This window comes from Halichoerus grypus, chromosome 6, assembly GCF_964656455.1.
Source record: "Halichoerus grypus chromosome 6, mHalGry1.hap1.1, whole genome shotgun sequence".
Taxonomy (NCBI): domain Eukaryota; kingdom Metazoa; phylum Chordata; class Mammalia; order Carnivora; family Phocidae; genus Halichoerus; species Halichoerus grypus.
Window position 1 is genome coordinate 8107814 of NC_135717.1, and position 26146 is coordinate 8133959.

Consider the following 26146-nt stretch of genomic DNA (forward strand, 5'->3'; position numbering starts at 1 on the left):
CCATCTAAGTGGGTAGACTGTGTGGTATGTGAGTTTATCTCAATAAAGCTGTTAAAAAAAGACAGAAGAAGAAACATAAGGGTAGCTCTTGGCCCAAGAGTCATCAGTCGTGTTCTTAGAGCTTTACCCTTGAGAGGCACCCCCGACCCCCCCCAGCCACTCCCCCGCTCCCTGCCCGAGTTAGGTCAGGTTCTCCAGGAAGCAGATTCTAAAGCAGAGACTCGTGGGCAGGAAGTCTACTGGGAATGCCTCTATACTTCTGGATCCATATTTTTAAGGAAAGCAGGCTTGAGCAGGAGGAAGGGTTGAGCTGGGATGCAGTCACAAAAAGGCCTCAGCCAATCCTATGGCATCCTCTGGACCTGGGATAACCCATGAGAATTGTCACCCTTTGAGGCAAGGGGGCTGGGCCTCTTGAGTTGGGGGCTGCCTCCCACGGAGGGGCATGACCTTGAGCAAGGTGGCTGTTTTGGGGGGAGGGCAGTCCTTGAGAAAGGATTCAGCTGAACACTGTGGGCCACCAGCACCCGCAGCAGCTGGGAGCCTGAGGGTGTCAGTCATGGACGGAGGGTCTGGGCAGCGGCCCCATCATTCACCGTGTTGCCCTTCCAAAACGCTGGAGATCCACTTTCCACCTGCTAACAGCAAGGAGCTTCACCTCCAGGGAGTGAGCCTGTCCTCCTGGCCTCATAGCACAGATAAAACAGAAGGCAGACTTATGGGGCGCCGGGCTGGCTTAGTCGGTAGAGCATGCAACTCTTGATCTCAGAGTCATGGGTTCGAGCCCCACATGAGGGGTAGAGTTAATTAAAAAAGAAGGCAGACTTGTTTCCAAAGGACTGTAATAGGGATAATCTTTAAAATAGCTGCATTATAACACATTTCTGGCATGAGAAGGAGGAACCTGATCCTTGCCTTGTCTCCTGTTTTTCCCTTGTTTTTTTTTTTTTTTCTTTTAAAACAGCCTGAAAATGGAGATACAATCCACATAACATAAAATTCGTTCCTCCTTGTTTTTAAATATTTTTTCTCCCCTTCTGCCATTTGAAGGCATTTGGGCACAAGGCTCACCCCTGAAGAAGCAGCAACTCTGACAGTCAAGAAATAAAGACCAGTTGGAGGGTTTTAGGATGGTAATTGTAACAAGTGTCATAGGAGAATTGGTGAAGTCACTTTTTACTCAAAGAGATGGGATTTTCTGCAAAGTCATGATATGTCCCTTGTTGGTTATGTGCATCAGCCACTGAAAAACATCGATATACACAGACTAGAAAGAGACTGGCCATCCCTTTATATATTCTTTCAGCATAAAAGAAGGGAAACTGACTTTAGGGTATTCGCTGAAGCTGGTTTTTTTTTTTTTTGGTCAATAATACATGATGTCCTGTCCCGCCAACGAAAGTGAATTGGATCATCAGATTGCCTGAGTCACCTGAGAAGCCACAATTTAAAGCCACCTTTCACTACCCATAGTTCCTGTCTCCAAATCAAATTAAGTGGAAAAACAAGTAAAAAAAAACCAGGCCAAAAAAACCGTCAAATAATTATGGAGGTAGGCAGAAGTTGTTTTTTTTTTCTTTTTTGTGATCAAAATGGTTGATAACGCTTGTATGAGGAGTGAAAAACATCTCATATAAAAATTTAATCTGAGTGTTTTTGTTGTTAAAAATCTCCTGTGAATCATGAATTATGAAAAACATGACCAGGGAAGGCTGTGAACAAGTTGATTCAAGTATCTCAGGCATCTGATGATCTCACGCCCCAGTCCAGCTCGGCTTCTGGGACTGTCAGGATTTTATCAGGTTCAGAGCTCACTGATGGCCTCATGCTGGCTCCAGGCCTCGCCCGGCTCCTTTCACACAGGCGCCAGATGTTTGGAAGGTGCTCAGGACACCTCGTGGGGAACCGGCGCTCGGCGGGCCACCCATGAATGCAGTGGTGGTGGCCGGTATGGTTCTCCCGTTCTCAAACTCGAAGACAGACCCTAAAAATGAGCACCCTGAGATCAACTTAGACCTCATGATCTCTGACCTTGGAGTCTTAACGGAAGCGGGAAACTGGCTCCTTCCTTCCTCATGTGTTTACTAAACACCTACTACGTGCCCGGCTTGTAGGCGGTGGGAATGCAAAGAGAGATGAGGCAAGGTCCCTATCCTCAAACGGCTCAGTCCGGTGGCCAAAACTGAAAAATAACTGGAATATGTTTAGACAAACAGTTTGCAGATAACTTTCGAGTCTCGGATGGAATCTGTGTGACGTGCATCTGGGGCCAAAAGATGGCGTTGACCTTGAACGTCAGGGCCATCTGCCCATCCCAGAGAGTGGCTGGCTGAACCTCAGGCAGGAAGACTTGCCTGCCCCTTGCGTGGGGGTGGTTAAAGTCTGGGCAAAGAAAGGAGTCAGTGACAAATCTGGTGTCTGGTGTTAGAAAACGCTAGCAACTAGCCCATCAGGATGGAAGGGCTCTGACCAATCGGAGTGGATGCCGGCCACGCTGGGGCTACACTGGTGTGTGTGTGTGTGTGTGTGTGTGTGTGTGTGTGTGTGTGTGTGTTTTACCCAAGCAGGGAAGAGTCTGGTGTGCCTGGAGCAGTGACTCCAGGACGGAGGCTGAGAAAGTCAGCGGGGGCTGAGAGCTTTAACTCAAGGGAAAACGAAGGAGAAACTAAAAAGTTAGCAGGAGACAGGCCAAGCGAGAATGTTTCAGGATGCTCACCCAGGTGAGCCCTGTGGAGTGTCAGGTGGATGATTTTGGTCCCTATGTCCTGTGCAGTTGAGGAGATGAAAGCCGAGCTTAATGGCTTGGAAGGGACATGAAAAGCAGAGGGGTCTGGGCCACTGGTGCCCTGCTTCCTTTCTTTCTGAATGCGAAGCCGGAATCTAGCCACCTGATGTCCACTTCTATTGTGTCTGTGACTTAGAAGGAGCAAGCAGGACCCAGGCCATGCAGGCCCGATTTTTTAAAGATTTTATTTATTAGAGAGAGAGAGAGAGAGAGAGCAGAAGCAGGGGGAGCAGCAGAGGGAGAGGGAGAAACAGGACCCCGAGATCATGACCTGAGCCAAAGGCAGATGCTCAACCAACTGAGCCACCCAGGCGCCCCCAGACCTTCTCATCTCCTTTTTCCCAGCCCCACCTAAGACCCAGTGCAGCCCAGCCCAGCCGTGCCCTCTCGGGGGCAGAGGGGGCTGCCTTCCACAAGGCCTGGTCTGTCTCCTTTTAGCTTGGCCAGAGGGCTTGAGACGTGCCCAGCACACCATGGGCAGACTGATAACATCAAATTGGAAGCACAATGATGAGTCCGAGCTCCCAAGAATTTGAGCGTCTGCTATGTACCAGACAGCACCCCAGGTACTTACACACACAACACTTCATGTATTCCCCACCACACATTTTAACTCGTCCTTCCTCCAAGGTCACCAAATATACCGTAGCATAGCTCTGCCCCTCAAAATGGGTCCACAGTGGTGAGTGTGGCCCAGTAAGGATGCCTGACCATCTGTTAGAGAACTCTTTGGCAAAATGACCAGCTCCCATGCACTTGGCCACTGGCTCCCTGTGAAACTGCAAAATTAGCACCGATCACAGACCTTCAGGGTTCGTCTCAAATCCTGGAACCCGTAAAAGCTAAGCCCACTGGTGCCGAGGGTCTATGGAATTATTGCCACTTTGCAGATCAAGAGACACCCTCCCCCCCACCCCACCGGCATTCAGCGTCCGTGACTGGCCCACAGTCACCTAGCTGGACAGTGATGGAGCAGGGATTCACACCCAGGCGTGCCCTGCCCTGAAGCCTGTGTTGTCTTCCCCTCCCTGTCCCATCCTCTCAGTGATGACTATGCCCAAGTGATCTCCACGTTCAAGATTTAAAATGTATGAATTCTCATGGGAGCTGAGATGCTACTTTTCCTTCGCCTCCCAGAGGGTCTATTAAAGCTGGATCTGACCATTTGCAAGAGAGTCTGCAATCCTTCACAGCCCTATTCTACTCTATGTGCTTCAGAGGACCGGGGTCCCAGCCCTTCCAGCACTTTGCCTTAGTAGCTTCTCCCTTAATCCTCTGAGCTAAATGCCCTCAGATCAGAACGGCAAAGGACCACCGCTTCAGTCCCAGCAAGAGATGGTCTTCATGAATAAGATGGGTTGATGGCTTCATTCATTCAATGCATCATCATTTTCAGAGCTGGGCCCGAGACAAAACAGCGAGAGGGAGGAAGATAGACCCCATCCCAGCCTCGCTGCTGCTTGGGGTTAGCAGAAAAGACAAGCAAACCAGGGACACTTTAAAAGCTTGGTATTCTGCGTCCTGACAACAGGGGGAAAGAAATGAACGAAACCCTGAGTATCACTTTACTGAGTTGCATCCATATTCTCTGTATGCCTTTTCGTTCATTTACATAGAAGTTAAATACCTGTTTCCCAATTCCTGCTCTATCAGTCAGGGACCTACCAGAAAACAAGAATCAAACACAGATGATTCAAGAGAAGTTAACTGGGGACTAGATACAAGGTGTGGGCACAACTGAGGGCTTTAACAAGGGGTGTTGGGCCCCCTGAGACTAGCAGCAGCAGGAAGCTGTTACTACCCCAGGCCGGAAGGGGCGGGCGGCGGGGGCTGAGACAGATGGAACCACAGGGGAGGGAGTGAGGGAGGGACGGCTGGGGAGGGGCTGGCCAGGTGGAGGCCATGGATTTGGGAGGATGCAGCTCTTGTGCAAGCTCCAGAGGCAAAGCAGGAGGGAGTTGGAAGCAGAGCCCCAGCTGAGATGCATCATTCCACGGCCTCCTTCTGCTGAGAAGCTATGGAAGAAGGAAGAGTGTTGGCACAGAAGAAAAAGTTAGGCTAGCTGGTTAATCCGTGCTGTTTGGGTCGTCAGAGTGCATAACTTAGTCTCAAAATGGGAGAAATGGGAGGGCGGGGGTGGTGGTGGTGGGGATCCGTCACCATCCTCTCCGTATCCATCAACTAAACCGATAACCGCCAGCTCTCCGGTTCCCTGTGCTGTGAATTCGCAGCCATAATGTGTGTGCATCTGGCCCTTAACGAGAGTTCGTGGAGGCTGAGTAATGTTTGGACGGAGAAAAAAAACTGATCGCGTTCAGAATATGATCTTCAGCAATCGACGGCTGGTGATGGAGGAGCCTTCAATCTTTTATTTCGTCTCAGGCTGAGCAGCTAAGTCTGGTGTTCAGCTGTCTGTTGTATTGATTTCCCAAACGACAAAGAAATTTCCAAAGCTGTCAAACGGGAGACGTTTATGAAATGAAGTTGCGTTTCCTAGCAGTTTATGATTTCTTCCTCATCAATTATGGATATTTCATTAGTGATTAGTCAGAAACTTGAAGCTAACTTTGGAGTTTGTCATTTAGAGCTTTCATATCAGTTTCCTTATAACACAAGAAATAACATTCTTATAAATAAAGCAAAAGGCTAAGTCTGTAGGCAGAGAATGCGGTGCAGGAAATAAAACATAATTTCCAAATATATGCAATTATGAAAAATAGAACAACAAAGCAGGCAATGTTTCAAATTAAGTTCCTAAATGTACATTTCATTTAAGCTTAATAAAATATCACTTATATTGCAGTAATACCATTTAATTATTAAAAATCCTATCCAACCAGATTAATAACTATGTAAAAGATGCTTGTCTAAATTCTAACTTTTTCCTCCACTCAGCAGTCCCTCATTATGAAGACTATTCCTCATTTTAGAAAGGATTTTCTTCTGTCCTTCAAAGACCTGCTGTTAACTCATTTTTAACACTATAAATTATTTACACCAAGAACTTGGAAACGGGGGCGCCTGGGTGGCTCAGTCGTTAAGCGTCTGCCTTCAGCTCAGGTCATGATCTCAGGGTCCTGGGATCGAGCCCCGCATCGGGCTCCCTGCTCTGCGGGAGGCCTGCTTCTCCCTCTCCCACTCCCCCCTGCTTGTGTTCCCTCTCTCCGCTGTGTCTCTCTCTGTCAAATAAATAAAATCTTTAAAAAAAAAAAAAAAAAAAAAAAAAAAAAAAAAAAGAACTTGGAAATGGCAAAGCAAAATAGAGAAGATGTCACTGATATATCATTTCATGTTTATTTTTCACCTACTCTGTCTTACTGGGGTCAGGCAAAAGCTTAAAGAAACATCATTCATAACAATCTACAACTGTTTTAAGGAAGGAAACCAGACTGTGCTGGGACATGAGCTAGGTACCTTCCCAGACACTGGACATGTTCTATCCTAAATATTCTCTGCAACAGGTCCATGAAGCAAGTTTGCCCCTATTTTGCAGACAGGGAAAGAGAGGCTCGAAGGAGTGACACAGCCAGTGAGCGGCAGGGCCCGATCTGACCCCACGTGTTCTGCTTCACCATTTTGTGCTTTCTCCATTAAATCATGCTGCTAGGACAACTTGTGATAATTATCTCCTATAATTCCCAACACTGCATTTCACATCAAATGCCACTGCCTTATGATTTGGCTTCCGTTGGATCTTAGCAATCGTAATGCCTGATAACAGTAATGGTGCCAACCCCCTCCCATGACACACTGTGTGAATATATCTAAATTGATGTTTTTATTAATTGGTGGCATGCCTTGAAAATTCAATCTCAATAGGGTAAGAGTTCGGAGACTTGGCAACCAGATAGGATATGCTGGGCAAGTTTCCGTCTGTATTTAAAATATGTTTGTGGCATTTCTGCTGTCCTTTCTGTGGTTGCTTTTTACTTCAGGGTGATTGTAATGTTGGCCTCAGGACACTAAACCATCAGACCTCAGTTGCTCAGTGGGATTTGTGTTGGGTGGGAAGCCTGTTTTTATTCCCTGAGATTCACTGCTTTTTTTCATTGAGTTGGGGCTTTAGAGGTTTTGGACCAGAGAGAAGCTTCGGGGATTCACTCGACCACCGAACCATGTGTTGGAAGTCAGTAGGCTTCATAAACCAGTGGCTCAAGAGCCTGAGAAAGACAAGTCCATTACTGTGGTTACAGAAGAGCCCAGGACTCAGAGGGACCGATGGTCCCTCCCGCTCTGTGAACGCAGGACAAGGAGATAAGGGACCTCTGCTCCCAGCACTGTCTATTCCAGAACTTATGAGACACTGAAGGGACCTTGATCCTGAGACCCCCCGAGACAGCCTCCAGTCTGGTTCTCTACCTCCATGGGCAAAGCTGGCTCTCTGTAGGCCATTAGCACAGGAACTGCCGACCAGAAAACGGTCGTTAATTTCAGGTCATCCACGAAGATCGCGATGCTGTCACTTCCTGGCTGCTGGTCATCATTCATGGGTGTGTTAGGAGGGGGTGGCAATATGCAACAGTACCGCTTCACCTTTTTCTTTTTAAATTGAGAAGCTTTATTTTTGAGAACAGTTTTAGATGTACAGACAAACTGAGCAGATGGTACAGAGAATTCCCATCTACCTCCTGCCCCTCCCCCACTCTCCCCCCTCTTCAACATCTTGTGTCAGTGGGGTACATTTGTGACAGCGAGGACCCATACTGATGCATTATTATGAACGGAAGTCCACAGTTTACATAAGTGTTCACTCTTGGTGGTGCATAGTCTATGAGTCTCGAGATGTGCATAAGGTCATGTATGGACCATTGCAGTATCATACAGAAGAGATTCGCTGCCCCCAAACCCCACTGCTATGGATCCCTTCCCTGGGCAGTTTCATTATCCTGGAATTAAGCAAAAACCATACTCCTGGAACCAGAAAGTATGAACAAATATCACACTCGCGATGGGCTATGAACATTCTATGACGGATCTGGGCTGGTAAACAAAAATTGTAACAGCAAAGAAAAGAATTATAGGCAGTAGAATGTAAAACAGGGTTGCCGTGGGAGAGTAAATCTTCACTGGGTGAGGTCTGAGCCCAAGTCTGAGGTTTTCTTTAATCCCCCCAAGGTAGGTACCATAATTATTCTATTTTACAGATGAGGAAGTGTAGGCACAGAGTTTAAGCAATTTGAGCCCAAGGACGCAGAGAGAAAGAGCATGCTGCATCTAGATTTGGATCCAGGCTGCTGAGAATCGGGGAATGCTCTCTTAACTTCCATCAGGAGGCAGGAGCTTGCTGCATCATTATTGTTCAATTCACCACAGCCCAGTGGGACGGGCTAGCTATGGTTCAGCTGTTACAGGGGCGGCCACGTTCTCAGAGAGGTTAAGCCACCAGCTCAAAGTCGCCCAGCTGCATCATGGCAGAGCCTAGGGTTTGGCCCCCAGGTCTGTCCCATCTGATGTCCACGCCCGTGACCTTCTCTGCCCCAGGGCCCCGTGTCCTCTGAGAAGGAGGGTGGGTGAGGATTTAGCTCGTTTCTTCGTCAGCCGAGTAGCCGCTACAATTGTTCCCCGGGAGCGCGAGGCAGGCAGTTTTTAAGAGAAGCAGCGACAGGAAATTTGGTCTATTGTTTGAAACAAGAGGTGCAAACAAGTCTCCGCTTTGAAATGCTGAATAACAAATCCCGCCGGGAATGGAGAGGCGAGAAGCTACAAGATTCCTGAGCTGGTGTCAAATGCACATGGGCGGTGGCGGAGGGCAGGAGGGCAAGAGGCGGCCCTCGGAGAAACTGGGGCACGATTTGTTTGAAGAGAACGTGTCTTAAATAGATCAGGCTCCAGAGGACAGCCCGAGGGCCAGGGGGGTCATTTCTCCTTTTTTCCTCGAAGGGAGCCTGTTTTTTTGAAGGAAAACACCACCACGTCCGAAGGAGGGGGAGGGGTGCGTGGGAGGCAAGCGGCTCAAGGGTGAAACACAGAGCTGTTCCCAAAGAAAACCCCAGCAAACCCACCACCTGGTCCGCCTTGGTCGGTCATAAAATGCTATCGGATCAACGGAGCTTGTGCAAACCGATCCTACCTCCCACTCACACGTCTGCGGTACACTTAGCAATGAGAGAGGGTAGGACACCTGACTTGGAATGACTTGTCATCGCTTTCCTGAGAAGGGCTCGGCTTAGCCTCTGATAGCGAGCCCATGACCCCACCCTCCTGGCCGCACTTGTAGCCAAAATGGGATCGTTGATCAGATATTTCCCCAGACGGTCCATTAGACCAGACTCCCCTAACGTGAAGAAGTAAGAACCCCTGGGCAATCAGCAAGGAGAATCCCCAATGCTGGCTAGGAAAACACACCCGTCTCTCCTGCTCAGCTTGCCAAACGCCCTGTCTTGCTGTTGTACTTCAGGGGACTTTTGACTCTCCCGGTCGCCTCTCCTTTGTAATCGATGTCTCATTCAAGACCAAGGTCAGCTTATCAATCTTTGTTATAGATGCCCCGGACCAGGGTGTCTGGAGCCTCCACTGCGGCAGAGAAATGTCTGGAGACAAAAACTCCATGGGGAAAGACTCCTGGGAAGGACTTACCTGTAAGGTAAGATGGAGGGATTCTCTCTGGGACGGGCAATGCCCAGAACTTCCTGAAGGGGGGGGAAGAGAGAGAGGCCACCTGTCCCAAATCCCAGGTGGGCTCCCACCGACCAGGTTGGGGCCCCGGGGCAGCTGCAGGTAGGTCGAGGGCCGTGCAATAAGACCAGACATCGGAGAAGTCTCCTTACCTCTCTGATCCTCAGTTTTCTTATATGGCAAATGCTCCATGCCTTGCAAACCTGCTGCGAAGATCAGAGATAAAACTGGGCATGGCGCGGGACAGATAGCAGGTGCTCCCTGGATAGTAATTGTTATTTGGTGGTTTTACAGACAAAGATGACTCTTCCAGGCTTGTGACTTTCAATCTGGCCTTTTCACCCTCAGGACATCAGTAGATAATAGGATACCCTGCATGGCTCTATTCCCAACCTCTTCCAAGAGATTCCATTAAGATGTTTTATTTGGGGGAGGCCTGGCCTCAGGAGTCCCCAAAGGGGGAAGAAGTCCAAGGGAGGTGCATGGCTGAGAATGGGGCTGGGGGCCTTGGACCCTGATGTCACAAGAACAGTATCTACCAGCTCTGGCAATGGACCTGCATGCAGTTGGGGTTTCCTGGGCTTTTTCCCCCATCAGATATGTTCTCGTGCACATCAAATAATCTCTAGGATGGAACCAATTACATGTTTCCCGTGTCTTTTCAGCCAGATTTTCAACTTCCTCCAAGGGCAGAAGCTACTGCGTTTCATTCGGCTTTATATACACCCCCCACCTTGCCTTCCTGCCTGTCCCCAGTGCGCATGCGCAGGGACACACACACACACACACACACACACACACACACACACACACACACACACTCCCCACACTCCCCACACTCCCCACCAGCCCGACAGTCTTCCGGAGCAGTTGCAGATCTGAGCTGACTCTAGTTCCCATCACATTTGGGAAGGCAGGAAACTTTGCTTTGCTGTCTGTGGTTGTGGTCTCAGCCTGATTTCTGAAATAAGAGGTCTGGGGGTAAACAGGCCTCGAAGCTGAATAGGAGAGTAGCCTTTGCCAAAGTCAGACCTAACAAAGATTTCATTCTGGTAATAAGGGCTTATGTTGCCCAAACAGAGAAGGCTGAAGGGTTACAATGCTTGGTGGCATGAAGAATGTATGGCAGGGAAATAAAATGCATTTACTAGCCAGCAATGACATGCACAGGGATGAGTAGGCCCACTCCTCACGAGGAGTGATTCTGTCTCCCTCTGGGATTTCTTCCCATGGTGCTCAACCATCCTATGGGGAAGGAGCAGAGAACTCCCTCGGGTTTCAAATTGGGCACACGGTAGGCCCTCAATAAATATTTTTTGGAGGAATAAATACATAAAAGCATCCATTGCTTCAAAAAGGCATTTGGGAGGGGGCAGCTGAGATCATGCCATTAAAAGGTGGTCAGAAAATTGAGCAGGTGCTTGGCAGCCTGGTTGAGAAATCCAGCCTCTTCATCAAACAGCTTTTGGGTGCTCTGAACCTCAGTCTGCTTGTCTGTGAAATGGTATTATACCAGCGTGAAGGCAGAGAAGCAAAGTGAGGGTAGATGGATGTAATTCACTTGAATGAGATTAAGCAGTGGCTTACTTTTATGGGGTGCTTACTCCATGCAGGTAGAACTCAGAGCATTTTATGTAAGTTTTCTGATTTCATCCTCACGGCACACAATGAGGTGTGCACTTCCCTTGTGGAAACTGAGACTCGGCGACGTTAAGTAATATGCTCAAGGTCAAACCGTTCTTTACTAGAGTTTGAACCCACATCTGACCCTGCGGTCGCCTGCTTCAATGCAAACTGCTTCTCCTTAGCCCTGCTGCTTAAATGCTGACTGATAAGGCAAGTGTCTTTTTGACACAGTACATTGGAACCGGGTGCCCAAGCGGGGATGGGTCGTTCGCAGGAAGGGCACGTGGCTGGTGGCTCTGTGGCCCATCGTTCAAATGGCTGACTCCCCACTTGCCCCTTTGGAGATACCACCAGGATCTGCCCAACTGGCCAGGCTTTAAGATGCCAGCCGGCTTTCCACCTCCTGGGCTCCCGGCTGTACAACCCCATTTACTGTTTCCCTTCTTTGTGTGGGTTTGGTCTGTGCAGCATTGGGCATTCTTTTCCTGGCCCCAGACACCCTCCCATCTTTCTTACCGCCTCTTCCCTCCCACCCTGTCCAACACCCCAACATTTCCAAAGTCTTTGGCTCATCGAAACTGAGAAATCATCTCAGATCAAAGCTAGTGTTATGGGGGGGGCACCTGGCTGGCCCAGTCGGTAGAGCGGATGGCTCTTGATCTCGGAGTGGTGAGTTCGAGCCCCACGTTGGGGGTAGAACTTAAAAAAAAAAAAAAAAAATGAACGTTATGGCACGTACTAGCATTTCAGTTTCTTTCCTGGATATTGTCTGTCTTCTGCTTCAGTTGAATCGTTATTTTTTTTTTCCACGTTGAAAAAAACGGTTATTTTTTTACTATTGGTATGGACCTATTCCCAACCAAATTGTAAGCTTCGAAGGGCAGGGACCTTGTCCGCTGCTTCTGTGTTTCTTTATAGGGTCTGACACAGCGCTTTGCTCAACAGATACTATTCGGTGATTAGACGGTGGATGTTCCAGCATTATTGGTGACGTCCTTATCTGCCCCCAAAACAACTTTTGGAAAGAACACAAGGAGCCCACACAGCCACCGTTTGGCATTCGGCACGTATCCGTTGTGCCTTCCGCCACTGGCCATAATGACTTCAGTTTTTCTCGAATGCCTTTGTATCTTATATTCACTTCAATTAGTATTACTAGAACAACACATTGTACCTTTATGGGATCTTCCTTTGGAGAGCTCAAAAGCATTTTACAAGAAAGTATTAATTATTCCTATTTTACAGGCAAGAAACCTGAGGCAAAGTCAGTGACTCAGTGGCAAAATTAGGACATGATTTTCCCTCTGTTTTCAATTGTCTATTTTAATCACCAGGTCATGCTACCCCTTCTGGTTAGAGTTAAATTACTGTTTAAAAAAAATGCCATATCAGCCTTTTTCGCCATCCTTATTTTGAATAATATTCACTGTTTTCCTGCATTATAGAGATAGCATACGCTCGTGTAGAAATGATACAAAACACAGAAATTAAAGAAGCTAACACTTACCCATTAAGTCCTTGTCCAGAGGCATGCATGGTTAACACTGAGGTATATTTCCTTGCAGCATTTTATATGAATACAGAATCTGCTGTTCTTTGCAGCTGGGCTCACACTGTGGCCTGTTTTCCTCGTATAGAATAAACCTTTCCTTGTGTTGTTACATATTTTACAAGCATAACTTTTAATGGCTACATACTATTTTATCATTTCTGTGTTCTAGGACATTTAGGTCCTTTTGTTTTATGGCTTTGTTTTGTTGTTGTTGTTGTTGTTGGTTGGTTGGTTTGCTTGTTTTGTTACCAGAAATACTTCTGTGCTGAAAATATTTGCATTTCATTCTTTTATTTGACATTTTTACTTTTCAGATTATATGCGTGTGTGCGTGTGACTATTTTAATTAGAGAAAACGGCTGCTAGATTAGAGGCCCATTCTCCTGGCTTCTTTTTTCTATCTCACACACAAAGAACATTTTGACATCCTATGAGATTCTGCTAGCTACTTAAACCTCTAAAGATAATATAATACAGAGTCTTAAAAGCTGACACTAGATCAAATGTTTAGTGTGAATGGAGCTTGAGGGAATGAGAAAAGTTTTCTACTCACTGCTAGAAATATCAGCTTCCCTATTTTCCAGTGAAACAAGCTTTCAGGATCTTCCAAACCACAGTTACCCGGGGAAAAAAAAAAATAATATCCAATCCAACAGTGCTCATGACAAAAGAAAATCTAATTACATTCCATGAAAACAAATCTTCATTCAACTCCAACCATATAACTGCAGAGATGTGTCATAAATGATCTTGTGGAGAAACAAAACAATATTTTGCTTCATGTCGTAAATGCGATTTTTAAAAAAGCATGTCTCTACTCTATATGCCCTAGCACCAGGGACACAGTTGTGTGTTTAAAATATTGGATGGCAAACTGATATTGTAAGAGCAATATTAATAATGAAAGGTCAATATAAATAGAATGCATATGGCTCATAGCTCCCAGGAGGAAAGAAAAGGAATTAATATAAGGTCTTAGCACAGAACATGAACTTTACATGAAGCAAGATAATAATAATATTTATACAGTACTTTACATATTTCAAGCCCTTTCAAGCTACTGTCGATGTACACTATTAATTTCTAGTGATTCAGCAGTGACATCAGTGAGAGTCATATAGGGAGGCATTTATTTCCATAGTATACAGGAAATATGTAATATGCCATTAACATGGGCATCTCATGATGAGGAAGAGGTAAAAAGGGGGAAAATGAGATGCAATATTCTAATAAACTCAAAAGTTTGAGAAAATTTATATTAGAAGTTTAGTAAAAAGAGACTCTGGCGGGGGAGGGGGTGTGGCTGGTCAGGTGGGGTTGGGGGGAAATTGGCTGATGAGAAGCCCCAGGTTCCTTCTCACGGCTTGGGAGTCCTAAAGCAGTGCGCAGTTGAATCCATGAAGCTAGATGTATTTTCCAAGTTTAAGACTGAGCTCCTTCCAAAAGATCCAGCTACAAGCTTTCTCGTTTAAGAGCGAGGAGCGAGGAGAGCAGAATGTAATCATTAAAGGTGCAGAAAGATACCTAGAGCTAGTAGTATCGACATATGCTGTCCAGAAGTGGAAGGCAAAGTTAAATGGTGGGCCAGAATTTAAGTCTTTGAAGATTTCTAAAAGGGTCTTGGAGACTGAGAGATGCTGTCACCAGACAGAGGCTGATAGGGGTGGTGAAGAGGAGAGCCTACTGCTTAGAAATCATTATAGTTTGTTCTTACAAGTTTGGCAGGTTCTTGGTACAATTATATAACTACACATACATTTGGCGGATAGAGATGAATTATGTACTATGCATGTAATTACATGTAGCAAAATGTGTACTTTTATTCGGTGGGTATTTACATAGTAGAGTGAATAGTGTACTTAGAAATAATTAACATAAAGTATTATTTAAAAAACAAAACAATTAAAAGTAGTTTGGTTTTCTTGAGCGCCCAAAAAAAAAAAAAAAAAAGAATCTGGAATCTTCCTTTTATTTATTCCAGTAGTCCATGCCAAATTGTTCTGGAAGGCAGTCGCCAAAGACAAAAGGAAGACAAAGTAATTTCCTTCTGTTATTCATACTCTTTTGATTTAAGGAAAAGGCCTCTTCAAATTTAAAGTGTCTCAAAACTTCTGTCTGGCCTTAGATATTCCTAAATTTAAAACATTTACAAATTCAGTCAACTTGAATGAATACCTTGATCTAATTTTCAACTTCTATCTTTGTAAAATTGAGATTCTCTTACGACTTATTAGGGGTATGATTCATTTTTACCCATGTACCACAAAGTAACCATGTGCTTATGTTTGTTTGTGAATAAATTATGATGTAAACATTTAGCATCATGTTTTGTCTCTGCTTATCTGAAATATTTCTTGTTGAACACCATTCAAAACCAGTTCTAATTTGGGTGCAAAAATATTCAGAAAGTGAATTAAAGTTTCGGAATGAATTTCTTTAGTTTTCATTTCAAGCACATCACATGGGATAGAAGCTCTCTGAATTTTTTCATTATTCGCAGAGTTTAGGTCATTTTCCAACTTTTTCTGGAGATAAAGTTTCTAGGTGAAACTTTGTTTTATGAGTCCATTATAAATAAGAGCTCAGAACATAAAGCCTCTTTTGTGAGAGATAGAGTATGGCTTTTTTTTTTTTTTTTTATAATGCTCTACATGGTAAGACATTTTTCAGTTTGGAAGAATTTCTTGACGGTTAATTCCCTCAAAAAATTAGGTTAAGTGTATCAGAACAATTACTAACCTAGAATCTTTAGAAAACAAGGCAATGTATTTTCCTTTCTTGGGGGCTGCGAAAGAGGATCAATTTAGTCATCATCAACCCATATGGTATTTTAGAGAATTTGCCAGTTTTCACCTTAGGATTTAATCAACTATGTGTGATGTCAGGAGATAGGAGGGTCCACTGATGCCAGGAGGGTAGGAGAAGGTAAATTTCTAAAAGTGCTTTACCATTTTTTGTAATTTACATTCATCAGTATTATCACACCTCCAATATGGCCCCTGTATTTTTCTGAGGCTAAACAAAATGGGTCGGAAAAGAAATTTAGGAATTCTGGACTCAGATCCTAGTTGCTAGTAGCCTTATTTGGTGCTAAGCTGTATTTCATTTAAAGGTGTCAAGAACAAACATAGTTTTGGTTACTCCCCCTTCCCTCTTTCCCCCCATCTGGTTACTTGGGGCTTGATTTTTAAAAGCTGAGGATGGAGAATTAGTCACAAACTTGGGAACTGTGAGCTTTCTTTCCCTAAAGGGAGAGCCTGAACATCAAAAAGTGAAAAGAATGCCTCTGGATTGTTTTCCTTGTGCTCCATTGTAAGAATAACTTTTAGTCAAGATGCTTCTCTGTAGTGGGCCAGTTATCTTGCTAATCTGTCTCTTTCTCATACTTTGTTCTAGGGGGTTCTAGCCACATCTTACTGTCTTTGTGGGTCCTAATGGAGGTCCAAGTCCTAAAGCCTTTCCATCTTCTGAATATTTTATACAGAATACAGTTTTGTAGATCTACTATGTTTGGATGTCAGCGAGTCCTAACCTTCTATGATGGCGAGACAAAGTCAAGCTGAAAAAAATAACAAAGAAAATAGTCTTTAGAAATAGATATAGTTTGTTCTGATCCTATGTTTACACTCAAGAAAAATAAAATGTACTTTTATAGGTCCCTGCTGATTACTTCACTCTGCTAAGATAATTTTTGATCAGTGGTTTATTTTGAATGCCATTTTAAAGTGGTAACATTTTGTGATGTTGGCAAAGTTATTCCAGCCACCCCCCCCCCCCCGCCCTTTTCCCCCCAGGAGAGCAAGAAGCCTTGTAATAACGCAAAACTTTGGTAGAAGACACCTAAATGTTATTTAAATAGAGCTTGACCTTTGAGCCAGTGTACTGTTTCTCTACTAAGTCAAGTTAGCATGCAAATAACGTGAATATAACCAGAAATGTAACAAGGGTATCTAATACTCATCAAATTTATTTCTAAAATATTGCAGTGGATTCAGAACCCTGAATTCCAACCAGATGTACTTCTGGAATATTACACAGGTCATATATATTTCGCTTTTTTTTTTGGTTCAAACCCAGGGGATCGACACGATAATTAGATTGAGAACATCTGCACCAAATCCAAACCATTTCCCTGATCCTTCCTTGAGCCTTCCCCACGGGAGGTTTTTTTGTTTTGTTTTGTTTTTTTTCTTTAAGCCCTTGCACATTTTATTTGTCTAGCCACCTTTAGGGCAATTCCGAGGTCTCGCCTGCTTGCCACCGCACAAATAGGAGGGGAGCGCAGACGTACCCCCAAGAGTGGGATACGGGGAGAGATCGTTAGACGTGGCATCTCGTCGGGACAGGACTCCCCAGAGGTGGCAGTGCAGTTTCCCGCCTGGGGCCTGGCTCCGGGACAGGGCGTGGCCAGGCGCGGGGCGCGCGGGTGGGCACGTGCGCCGGGACCCGAGGACGCGAGTGTCGGGGCGCCGCTGCCCTCTACCGGGCGGCGCGGTCGGAGCTGCAGCGCGGCCGCCCGCCGACTGCGCGCGCGGGCTCGGGCGCCCCACACCGAGGCGGTCCTCGGCGTTCCCGAGGTCGCCACTGCCCTGCCCCGCGCGGCGTCACAGCATCTGCGGCCGAGGCTCGCGACGCCCCCGCCCCGCGCCCCCACCCACCTGCTTCCTGCCCCCTCTGCTAGTCGAAGCCTAGACCGGGACGCCGAGGGAACCCCCCGGCCGACCTCGGGAACTGCGCGTTGACGACACTGAGGCTCCTGGTCGGCAGCGCGAGACCTGGGGCACGTGTGTTCTCTAAATCTTGTGGCCTTTCATTTCCAGGCCGTTCATTCAAAAACGCTTATTTCACCCCCACGATCGGCGCTAAGCCCTCGAACTTAGCTGAAAAGCAGTTATATCCTACTTAACATGTTTTATTTTGCATTCCATACGAATTTTATTTACCTATAATTTTCAAGATTAAGGAATTTGGGGGTTTGTTTTAACTAATTACACGTCAAATGAAGTGCGGGAGAGTAAAAGTACAGTGTTCCTCCTGGAAAGTCAAACTCACACGTGTGTATAATCAATTAAAGATGACGATCATAAAACGTGTGCTTTTGCCAGGTTTCTGCGAAAAAAGAAATCAAAAGCAAATTGACTCTTGGGTTTAAATTTTAGCATTTCTGTAAACCAGGGACCATGCTGTCTGGTATAAGTGCACCTACTCTTTCCAAGTTTCTGCACCAAAAGGAGTGAAAACCGAAGTGTCTTGAACTACAGGAAGTTTCCAGGGCTGTTCCGCTGAAGCGGTGCGGGGGGATACACAACGGTGCGCCAAGACTTTTCCTGTCTTGGCCTAAGCGGTCGCAGTTCGGGCGCATGGGGGCCGCTCGGACCCCTGGCCACCGGGATTGCGGTGCGCCTCGGTCCGTCGCGGGGACCGCGCTGCCACCGTTCTGGGCGTTAACGTGTGCAGCGACAGGAGGATCAGGGCTGGTTTCACCCCAACTCCACTCCCCCCCCCAACTTGAAACGCTGTCCCCGGCGGGCTCGACCCGAGTCCGGCCGGGGCCCAGAGCAGTGGGTGTGCGGCAGCCGCCGGCCAGCGTGCCTCGCACACGCGGGGCAGCCGTGGGCCGGGCCCGCGCGGGGTCGGGGCTCGGGCAGGTGGTCGCGGCGGCTCCGCGCGCTCGGGGCCCGCAGGAGGGCGAGCGAAAGCCGCGCGGCTCCGGCGCCCGCCCAGACGCGGCCGAAAGCCCCCGACCGAGGGCCCCGGAGGGGTTGCGCTCGGCCGCCGCCTGCCCCCGCGACCCCCAAGCACGCCCCAGGTGAGCCGGGCCCGGGGCCTCCCGCGGGGGCCCGGGCGCCCCTCCCGCCGCCCTCCAGCGCCCCCTCGGGGCCGGGCCGGCGGCCGCCGCCCGCCGCCCGCTGGGGGCAGGGGGCTCGGGAGGGGCGGGGGTCGCGGGCCGGGCGCCCGACGCCGGGGGGGAGGGGGCAGGGGCCGCGCGCGCCAGGCCCCGCGGCGGCCGCCGCGCCCTCGGGCTCCGACTCCGGCTCCGGCTCGGGCTCGCCATGGCTGCGGCGGCGCCGTGAGGAGGAGTCCGCGTCCTCCGTGGCGGCGGCGGCGGCCGGCTCCAGGCCGGGTTTTGGCGCCGCCCGCCTGCTGCCTCCTGGCGGCTCCTGAACTCCAGCCCCCTCTCTATCAGCCTCTCACTCCGTCTCAATATGTCTCAAGATGGCGGCCAATGTGGGATCGATGTTTCAATATTGGAAGCGCTTTGATTTACAGCAGCTGCAGGTCAGGCTTCTGCTCGCTCGGCCTCTCGCCCGGGGGTGGGGGCTGCGGGCGGTCGCGGCCTCCCCCGGGGCCCCGGGCTGCCCGGCCGCCGGGGGGCCGCGGCGGCGGGGAGGAGGGGGGTGCCGGGGAAAGCGGGGCCGAGTCGGGGACAAGTCCCTCTCGCTCCCCGGCCCCCATTGATAACTCGCTTGATCAGAAATTGATCCTCTTTGTTCAATTCATCGATCAGCCCAAGATGGCGCCGGGAGCCGCCGCCGCCACCGCTGCCCCCGGTGTCGGCCCCCACCCCGGGCGCCCCCCCGGCCCTGCGCCGCCGCCACCGCCGCCGCCGCCGCCGCGGGACCGGGGAGGGGGGCGGCCCCGGCGGCCCGCGGGGTGCGCGCGCGAGCGGGGAGCGGGCGGCGGCGGGCGGCGGCGGCGGCGGCGGGCGCTGCGCCGGGAGGGGGCTGCGGCCCGGCGGCGGCGCCCGGCCGCGCGCCCCGCGCCCCCGGCCCGCCGTATTCCCGGGGAAAGTTTGTGGGGAGTTGCTGTGGGGGGTGAAGCGCCTGCCTCTCCAGGAGGAGCCGCCGCCGCCACTGCCGCCGGCGCGGCGGAGCTGGGGCTGGTGGCGCTGTGGTGCCGCCGGCTCGGGGGAGGGTCAGAGCGGCCACCGGCGGCGGCGGCGGCGGCGGCAGCGGCGGCGCGGCCCGGCTCCGGCCAGGCGGGCGGGCGGCCGGGCGTCCGCGCGCCCCGGCCCCGGCCGGCCCGGGCCCCGGCCGCCGCGCCGGGCTGTCAGCGGGCCGGGGCCGCGCCGCCGCTCCCGCACCCGGCGTTGGGCTCTCCGAGCGGACCCCGGGGTTTGTTTACGTCCGGGCGGGCGCCCCGGGGCCACCCGCAGCCGCCCCGCTCTTTTGTGTGCCTGCACGAGTGGCGCGGACTGGCCCCTCCGCGGCCAGAGACCCCGGTCGGGGCGCTTGGGGGAAACTTGCGAGGGGCGGCGGGCGCCCGGCGCGCGGAGCCCGTGGGTCGGAGCGCCCGGCGGGAGCCGGTGCGGGCGGAGGGCAGCAACTTTCCCCGAGCGCAGGCCCCGCGCTGCGCTCCGGCGCGCCGTTGGCCCGGGTGGGGGACGCTTCCTCCCCGCCGCCTGTCCCGCCGGCTCTAGCCCCGAGCCCAGGGGCTCCCGCAGCCCTCAGTGACCCGCCCGCTCCGGCCCTCTTCTCAGGGGCCCTGGCGCCCCCCCCGCAGGGTCCGCGGTGGCAATGGAGCGCGCGGCTGGTCCTCTCCGAAATGCCTTCTCGGGTCGGGTTCTCGAAGGCAAAGCCCCGGGGGCCCCCCTCGACTGTGGCGTGCTGGGCCACGGTCCGCGCGCCGAGCCCGGGGCGCCGTGGGGGGATCATGCGGGGGCCCCTCATCCGGCCCCGGTGCCGCCGCGGTGCCCAGGGGGCGCGTTCCTGCCTGCCACCCCCCACCCAGAGGAGCGGCGCACCCTCGGGGTTCGCCCCGAACCTGCCGGCTCCGCGCTCGCGGCGCCTGGACAGCCCCGGGACTCTGCCAGGTGGATGTTGTGCGTAGCCGGAGCCAAGTTGAAGGTGAGCGGCGTGTGGGCCAGAAGCCCAGGGAGCGCTGCGGGGGGGGCGGGAGGGGAGGTTGGTCTGCGGCTCGCCAGGGCCCAGGGCCGTCCGGTGCTCCGGGGGTCACCCAGCGTCCCTTAGGGGACGGCCGCGGCGCCCAAGTCTGAGGGGTGCGGGAAGGTAAACTTGACCGAACTTTCCTAACCCGGAGGACCGGTGATAGTGACCTACGATACTTTTAGGAGGGAAGCAAATGAACTCCAGATGCAGCCTCGAATGAAATGAAGCGGATTGGATTAAAACATATATAAATGGAGTCTGACAACTTTAATTGTATATGCTTGTTTTCTGTTCCTGCCTACGTGAGAACGATAAAGCAGACTCATAGTCGTTATGAAATTTCTTGAAATTTCTCGCTTAACTAGGAAGAAGACTATGTGAAATATGTATTTCCGATAAGATTAAAACTTAAAGGAGTTTGAGTATTTATTGACTAAAATAGATTACTCCAAAGTGTCTATTGTGTAAATTAGATTCCTGAATGTAATGAACACAGCCGAATGGCATTTTTGATAAATTGGTCTACCCTGTTTTAGTAAAAATAGCTCCCTTTTACCATAATTTAATTCCTGTGTTTACTGTAAAACCCGTTGTGGAGTTTTGAAGGACAAACCTTAATTTTTTTTCCTTGTCTTCCTAAATGGACATTTAGCCGAACATCAGTGAGGTTTATTTTTTAAGCATCTTGGCAAAACTCCATGGGAGATGGATTTGGTTTCCAGAGAGGTATTAGATTTTATGAACTCTTTGACACCCCACATCGGCTGGTGATTAGCTGCTTCAGGATATCATGAGGATGTTTAACTGTAACTACAGGATTGGGTTGGAAGTTTCCTTGTCAGTTTACGTGAATGAACTTTAACGTATTGGTCTTGAAAAAGCAGATTATGGGAGCGAGCATCACTATCATTCTCTGTATGGAGCATCCATTGACTTGGGTGGTAGATAAAGATTTGGCCTTAGATGATTTCCCGTTGCCACTCCATCGCAGGTCTGAGAACCTTCATTTGGCTATGGAATGCCAGAGTTCAAGTATAAGGCTAAACTGGTTCTTTCTCTGGGCCCTGAAGAGGCCTTTTGAGTTGGTATCCAGTTTAACGTCATCTCTGTTCCCACAGAGTAAGTGAGCCAATGAGACTGCAGTTTGAGAAGAGAGAATTCATTAGTTTCAGACTCTTCTCATCTTTCCAGAGCCCCTGACCCAGAGATCGGGTTGCCTGCACAGCCCCGTATGGGCTGTGGCGCTGCCACCTGAGGGTAGAGACTAGACTCAGATCCAGGTTGGAGACTTCTGCGGGTTTGCTGGAGACCAGACAGTTGAGCCCCTCCCATGCCTCTGCTGTGCCCCAGTGAGCCGGGCCTGAGTTCTTGTCCCTCTGCTTGGTCTTGAAGCTGCCTTGGGATGTGGACTGAGTGCCCAGGAAGAGAGCTTCTGAAGATTGAGCTCTATTTCGTTTCCTTTTTAGTCCCAAAGGCTTGTGGTATGGAAGTGTCAGTGCTTTGGTGTTGCTAAGACTAGTTGGACAAGTTTTTTATCCTATCCCAGACTTGTAAAAACCAGGCTTTTTTTTTTTTTTTTTTGGGTAACAAGAAAAACACCATTGTATAAATTTGCCTTTTAAATACATGTTTGAAAAGAGGACACTTTCTAAAACAAGCTCATGTAACTGTGTGTGAGCGAAGCTTTTGGGGACGGGGCCTGCCAGTGACTGGCTTCCCATGGGGGCGTTAGTCCTACGTGATGACTGGTGCTCCCCTTTAAGGAGTCTCCCCAAAAGTAACCTTGAAACGTTTTTCCTCTTTTTCAAAATCAGAAAATAATTCCAGTTTTGTCGAAAGTCCGTTTCTCTGATGGGTTTTAATTTGCGTTTTCCTGTTATGGCAGTGTTCCCCAGAAGTATATTATCTTGATTACAATACGTATCCCATTCAGTACCCTTTAGAAACTACTGAGGAAACCAATCATCAAGGAGTTCTACACAGCTGCTGTCTTTGTTTTCTTGGTTCTTTTAATATCGGTGTCTTTGAGATTGGGTGTGGGAGGGGGTCATTGTCAGTGGATTAAAGGTTTTTTTCCTCTCTGTGAAACTATGTGTAGTTTTTTTTTTTTTTTTTTTTAAGGTGCAAGGCAGTGAAGGGATGGGGTTATGCAAGAGCTCCTGATACAGTTGGGTCTGTCGAGTCCCCCTTTGCCTCCTTCCCCAGTTTCACATAGCTCTTGCCAGTAGTTAGCTACCTGAGGAAGTTGGAAGGGCAAGGGGACAAACTGCCAATCCCCTCAGGAATTACTCTCTCCTAATCCACTGAGCTAACCTTAAAAATGTTGTCTGGGGAGCCAGTGGAGACCTTTAATGGCTGTTGAAAAAGTCTCCCGCCCTGTTGTGTACAATTAAAACAGACCCAGCAGGGTTTCTGCAGGAGCTGTGCAGAAGGGCTGGTCTGTGCTTCCTGACCAGCCCCCCCCCCCCCCCCCCGTTTCCGGGTCCACCTGTAGCAGTCAACAATCAGAACTGCTCCCGAGGCTGTGCTCCCGGTCCGTCTTAGGAGACCGAACAAGGCTGGAAGTAGGAAATCTATATTCGTTTCAGCTCATTTATAAAGCACAAGGAACATCCTCAGTGAAACGAAGGAAGGACAAATTTGTTAGAGGGAAGCTGGCACATTTGTAAAAAGAAATTCATCACATGAAAAATCGGACAGAGCTAGGCCAAATTCCTACCTGTGCTCCTGTTTTACACACTTTATGCATTTGGCGTCCTGTAAATTTCACATACTTAAAAGGCAGGTGTATCTGATGGCCTGTACCACAAACTTGACCTTCAAGTTACTTTACTATATAGGATCCTGCATTGTTTTAGGAATTACCTCAAAACCTATTTATAGTTCATTTATCGTATAAAAATGTAAACATAATTGCTTTTCCTGTGAAAGGTCTGATTTTTACAAGTAATTGTCAAACATAGAAATGGGTTATCTTGTTCTCTTGTTTTGTCTGAAGCTCTGCATTATGGCTGCAGAGAGAGAGTTTTGGTTTCAACTGAAATTCCCCTGCCTCTGATTGTTTAAACCAGACCCTTAATCTTATTTTAACATTACTTAAAACGTTCAAAAAACCCGGAAGAATTGTTTTGTATAAGTAGCAAGTGAATGTAGTTTAAACACTCAAGCAATTCTGGTATCTAATTGGAAACAGGTGGAATTCTTGGAATCCTGTGTTTGAATCTTATTATAGCAAAGCACAGAGACACTTTTTACTTCTGGCCATTTGTTTTGTTGAAGCTATTTGAAGAGGGGGCCCCGTGACCTCTCATTACGCCCCACTACTGTTTACCTGGACGTTCCAGTCGTGCTGGGCATTTTAGGAACTAGATGCCTGTGTATGTCTGGACACCCAAAACAATGGTGCGTAAAAAGGAACTTTAATGGTATAATTAGGCAAGTGATTTAATATCTGTATTATATAGCATTTATGGCAAAGAAGTTGTGAATTCACTTGTGATTTCTGATTTAATAAACATTTATTGACATGAGCATTTGGGTAAATTTTATGAAACCCTGATAATGATTTAGAATTCAGAGAGAAATTACTTTTCTTAAAAACTCTACATTTAGGGATATAAACGCACATAGCAACCCCCCTCCCACGGCAAAAAAACAAAACAAAACAAACACCAAACCGAGTTGGTTTCAACAAATGTAAGTGGTGGGGCTCTCTGAATTATCTCGGCCATTTTTCCTATTCTAGTTTTCAAAGCCAGCTAAATAGCCCTGGTTTTGCTGTATGTTTAAGAAGCAGGTTTTGGTTGGTGTTTAGGTATTGATTTTATTGAAGAGGACAGCTAGGATTTGTATTGAGCTGTTGTTCCTGTCACAGTTTTGGATTTGCTGAGCTGTAATCAGTCCCCATTTCAGCTGTCTTCTGAGAAAGTGGGTAGCGGAGAAGGGTCTTTGGTGGGAGGTGTCCCTGCAGGAAGTGACCTGGGATTAAGGGGGGGGACCGATGGCGTCGCTCACCTTCATGGGCACGATAGGAGAAACAGCTTTGAAGCACCTTCGATTTTTAAGAAGTTCACATGCTACCCTATTCACATGATACGTCACAGTTAAAAAACATAATGAGGGCAAACAAGGGTTTCTGAAAGACATCTAATTTGTTGCAAAACCCATCAAGGACCTTTCCTTCGAAAAGTAAACAACTCTAATAAAAATAATTCTCATTCTTGCTGTAATTAAATTCTGAGAGGATGATGTTAGTGCACGAAATAAATCTTGTCATTTTCTTCATTTAAATCTGAAAGCTCTTCCTGGCTGCAGGAGGCCCAGGGCAGTCGGCAGAATTTTTGTGTTTATTAGAGCCCTGGGCCATGGGCAACCCAGGAAGTTCCTCAGACCTGGTCGGTACGATTCCCACCTAGAGGAACCCCCCGCAATCCTCAGGAACCCCGTCAGACAGGTGGCTGGAGAAGGAGCGAGGTTGGGAGTGTTCGTTCATTCCTCCCAGGAATTTACCCAGCACCACAAAGCGACTGGGAAAAATAGCCAGGTAGGAGATTCACACGGAACTGAATAGATTCTGCTTCCTTTCATTGAAGCACTTGTGAAAATGAGTTGGCCCACACCTTTATAAAACTCAGGAGGCCACAATGGGGCCCACTCAGCTGACAATTGAAACCCTCAATGCTTTTGACTGTGATATATGAAGTTAATGTTGGAAGAAATTACCAGAACTTACTCTGAAGCTTGTTCTGTCTTAGCATTACCCTGAGCATACCAGCGTGGGGCTTGTTTTCTGAAAGACATCTTTGTATTTGGCCCTGTTTATTCAATAAGTTAAAGGAGTTAACGTTTTTTAAAAAGTTATGTATGGTTGCGAGGTGTTCCGAGTTTGGTTAAGGGAAAAACAAATTGACAAATTAGCTCTTTCTTAAGTGAACATTGCGAAATTGCAAGAAATGGAATGCCATTCTGACTGTCATTAAGATTTTATTTGGGTGTTGACAGCTTTTTGCTAAATGTAAGACGTTCGGATCCTGTCCACTCAACTGGAAAAAAAAAAAACAACAGAAACAACTAGCTTAAAAGCTTCTTCCCAGTTTCCTCCTAAAAGTCTCTCTTACCTTGGTTCTTTCCCCCCAGCACATTTTTAATATTTTCTCATCTAATTTTATGTTTTTAAGACCAAAAAGAATAGGAAGTCCTTTTAGGCATCTTGGTTCCGTTGATATTTTAGACCTGTGAGCGTCTTTGGTTGATGGCCAGCTTGCCTCCGGTTTTAGGGGAGAAATCGCTCTTTAGGTTAGAATAGCTTGATGAATGCTAATAAATGACACCGAAGGTAAATCCTTGTCTTCCAGAGCCTGGAAGCTGCAGGCAGGAGCAAGGCCATGGGCTGTTGGTAAGGAAGAGCCTCAAAGGCGCCACCCTCAGCCCGGGCGCCTGCTCTTACCGCTGCCTGCCATTTCTTGCCCCTCTTGGAGCTCCAGCCCTGCCGAGCCTGTCCCCTCCTGTGTTGTGACAACTGTTGTTTTTGTATTTTTTTTCTTTGTAAGTATTTGTGGAGCTCCATTATTTTGAGATTCTTGGAAGAAAGATACTATGTAAATGAAAATTAAAAATAAAATTCTTGCTGGAGGGAATTGTGCATTTAATTTTTCTGATTAGGTTTGGAAAAGACTTTTT

The 26146-nt window shown here is 48.4% G+C and overlaps 1 protein-coding gene across 9 annotated transcripts in view; it reads left to right on the forward strand.

Moving 5' to 3' along the window:
- Window positions 1-18553: 18553 nt before the first annotated feature.
- Window positions 18554-26146, forward strand: part of CUX1 (cut like homeobox 1) — a 351030-nt gene continuing 343437 nt past the window's right edge. For 2 of the 9 annotated variants that reach the window (XM_078074423.1, XM_078074424.1), the window contains exon 1: window positions 19626-20425. In XM_078074423.1, the coding sequence (XP_077930549.1) occupies window positions 20096-20425 (330 nt within the window). In that variant the 5' untranslated portion in view covers window positions 19626-20095. Of the gene's footprint in view, window positions 18858-19622; window positions 20426-26146 lie in introns of those variants that run through there. The other 7 variants (XM_078074422.1, XM_078074425.1, XM_078074428.1 and 4 more) reach the window with 7 other exon arrangements.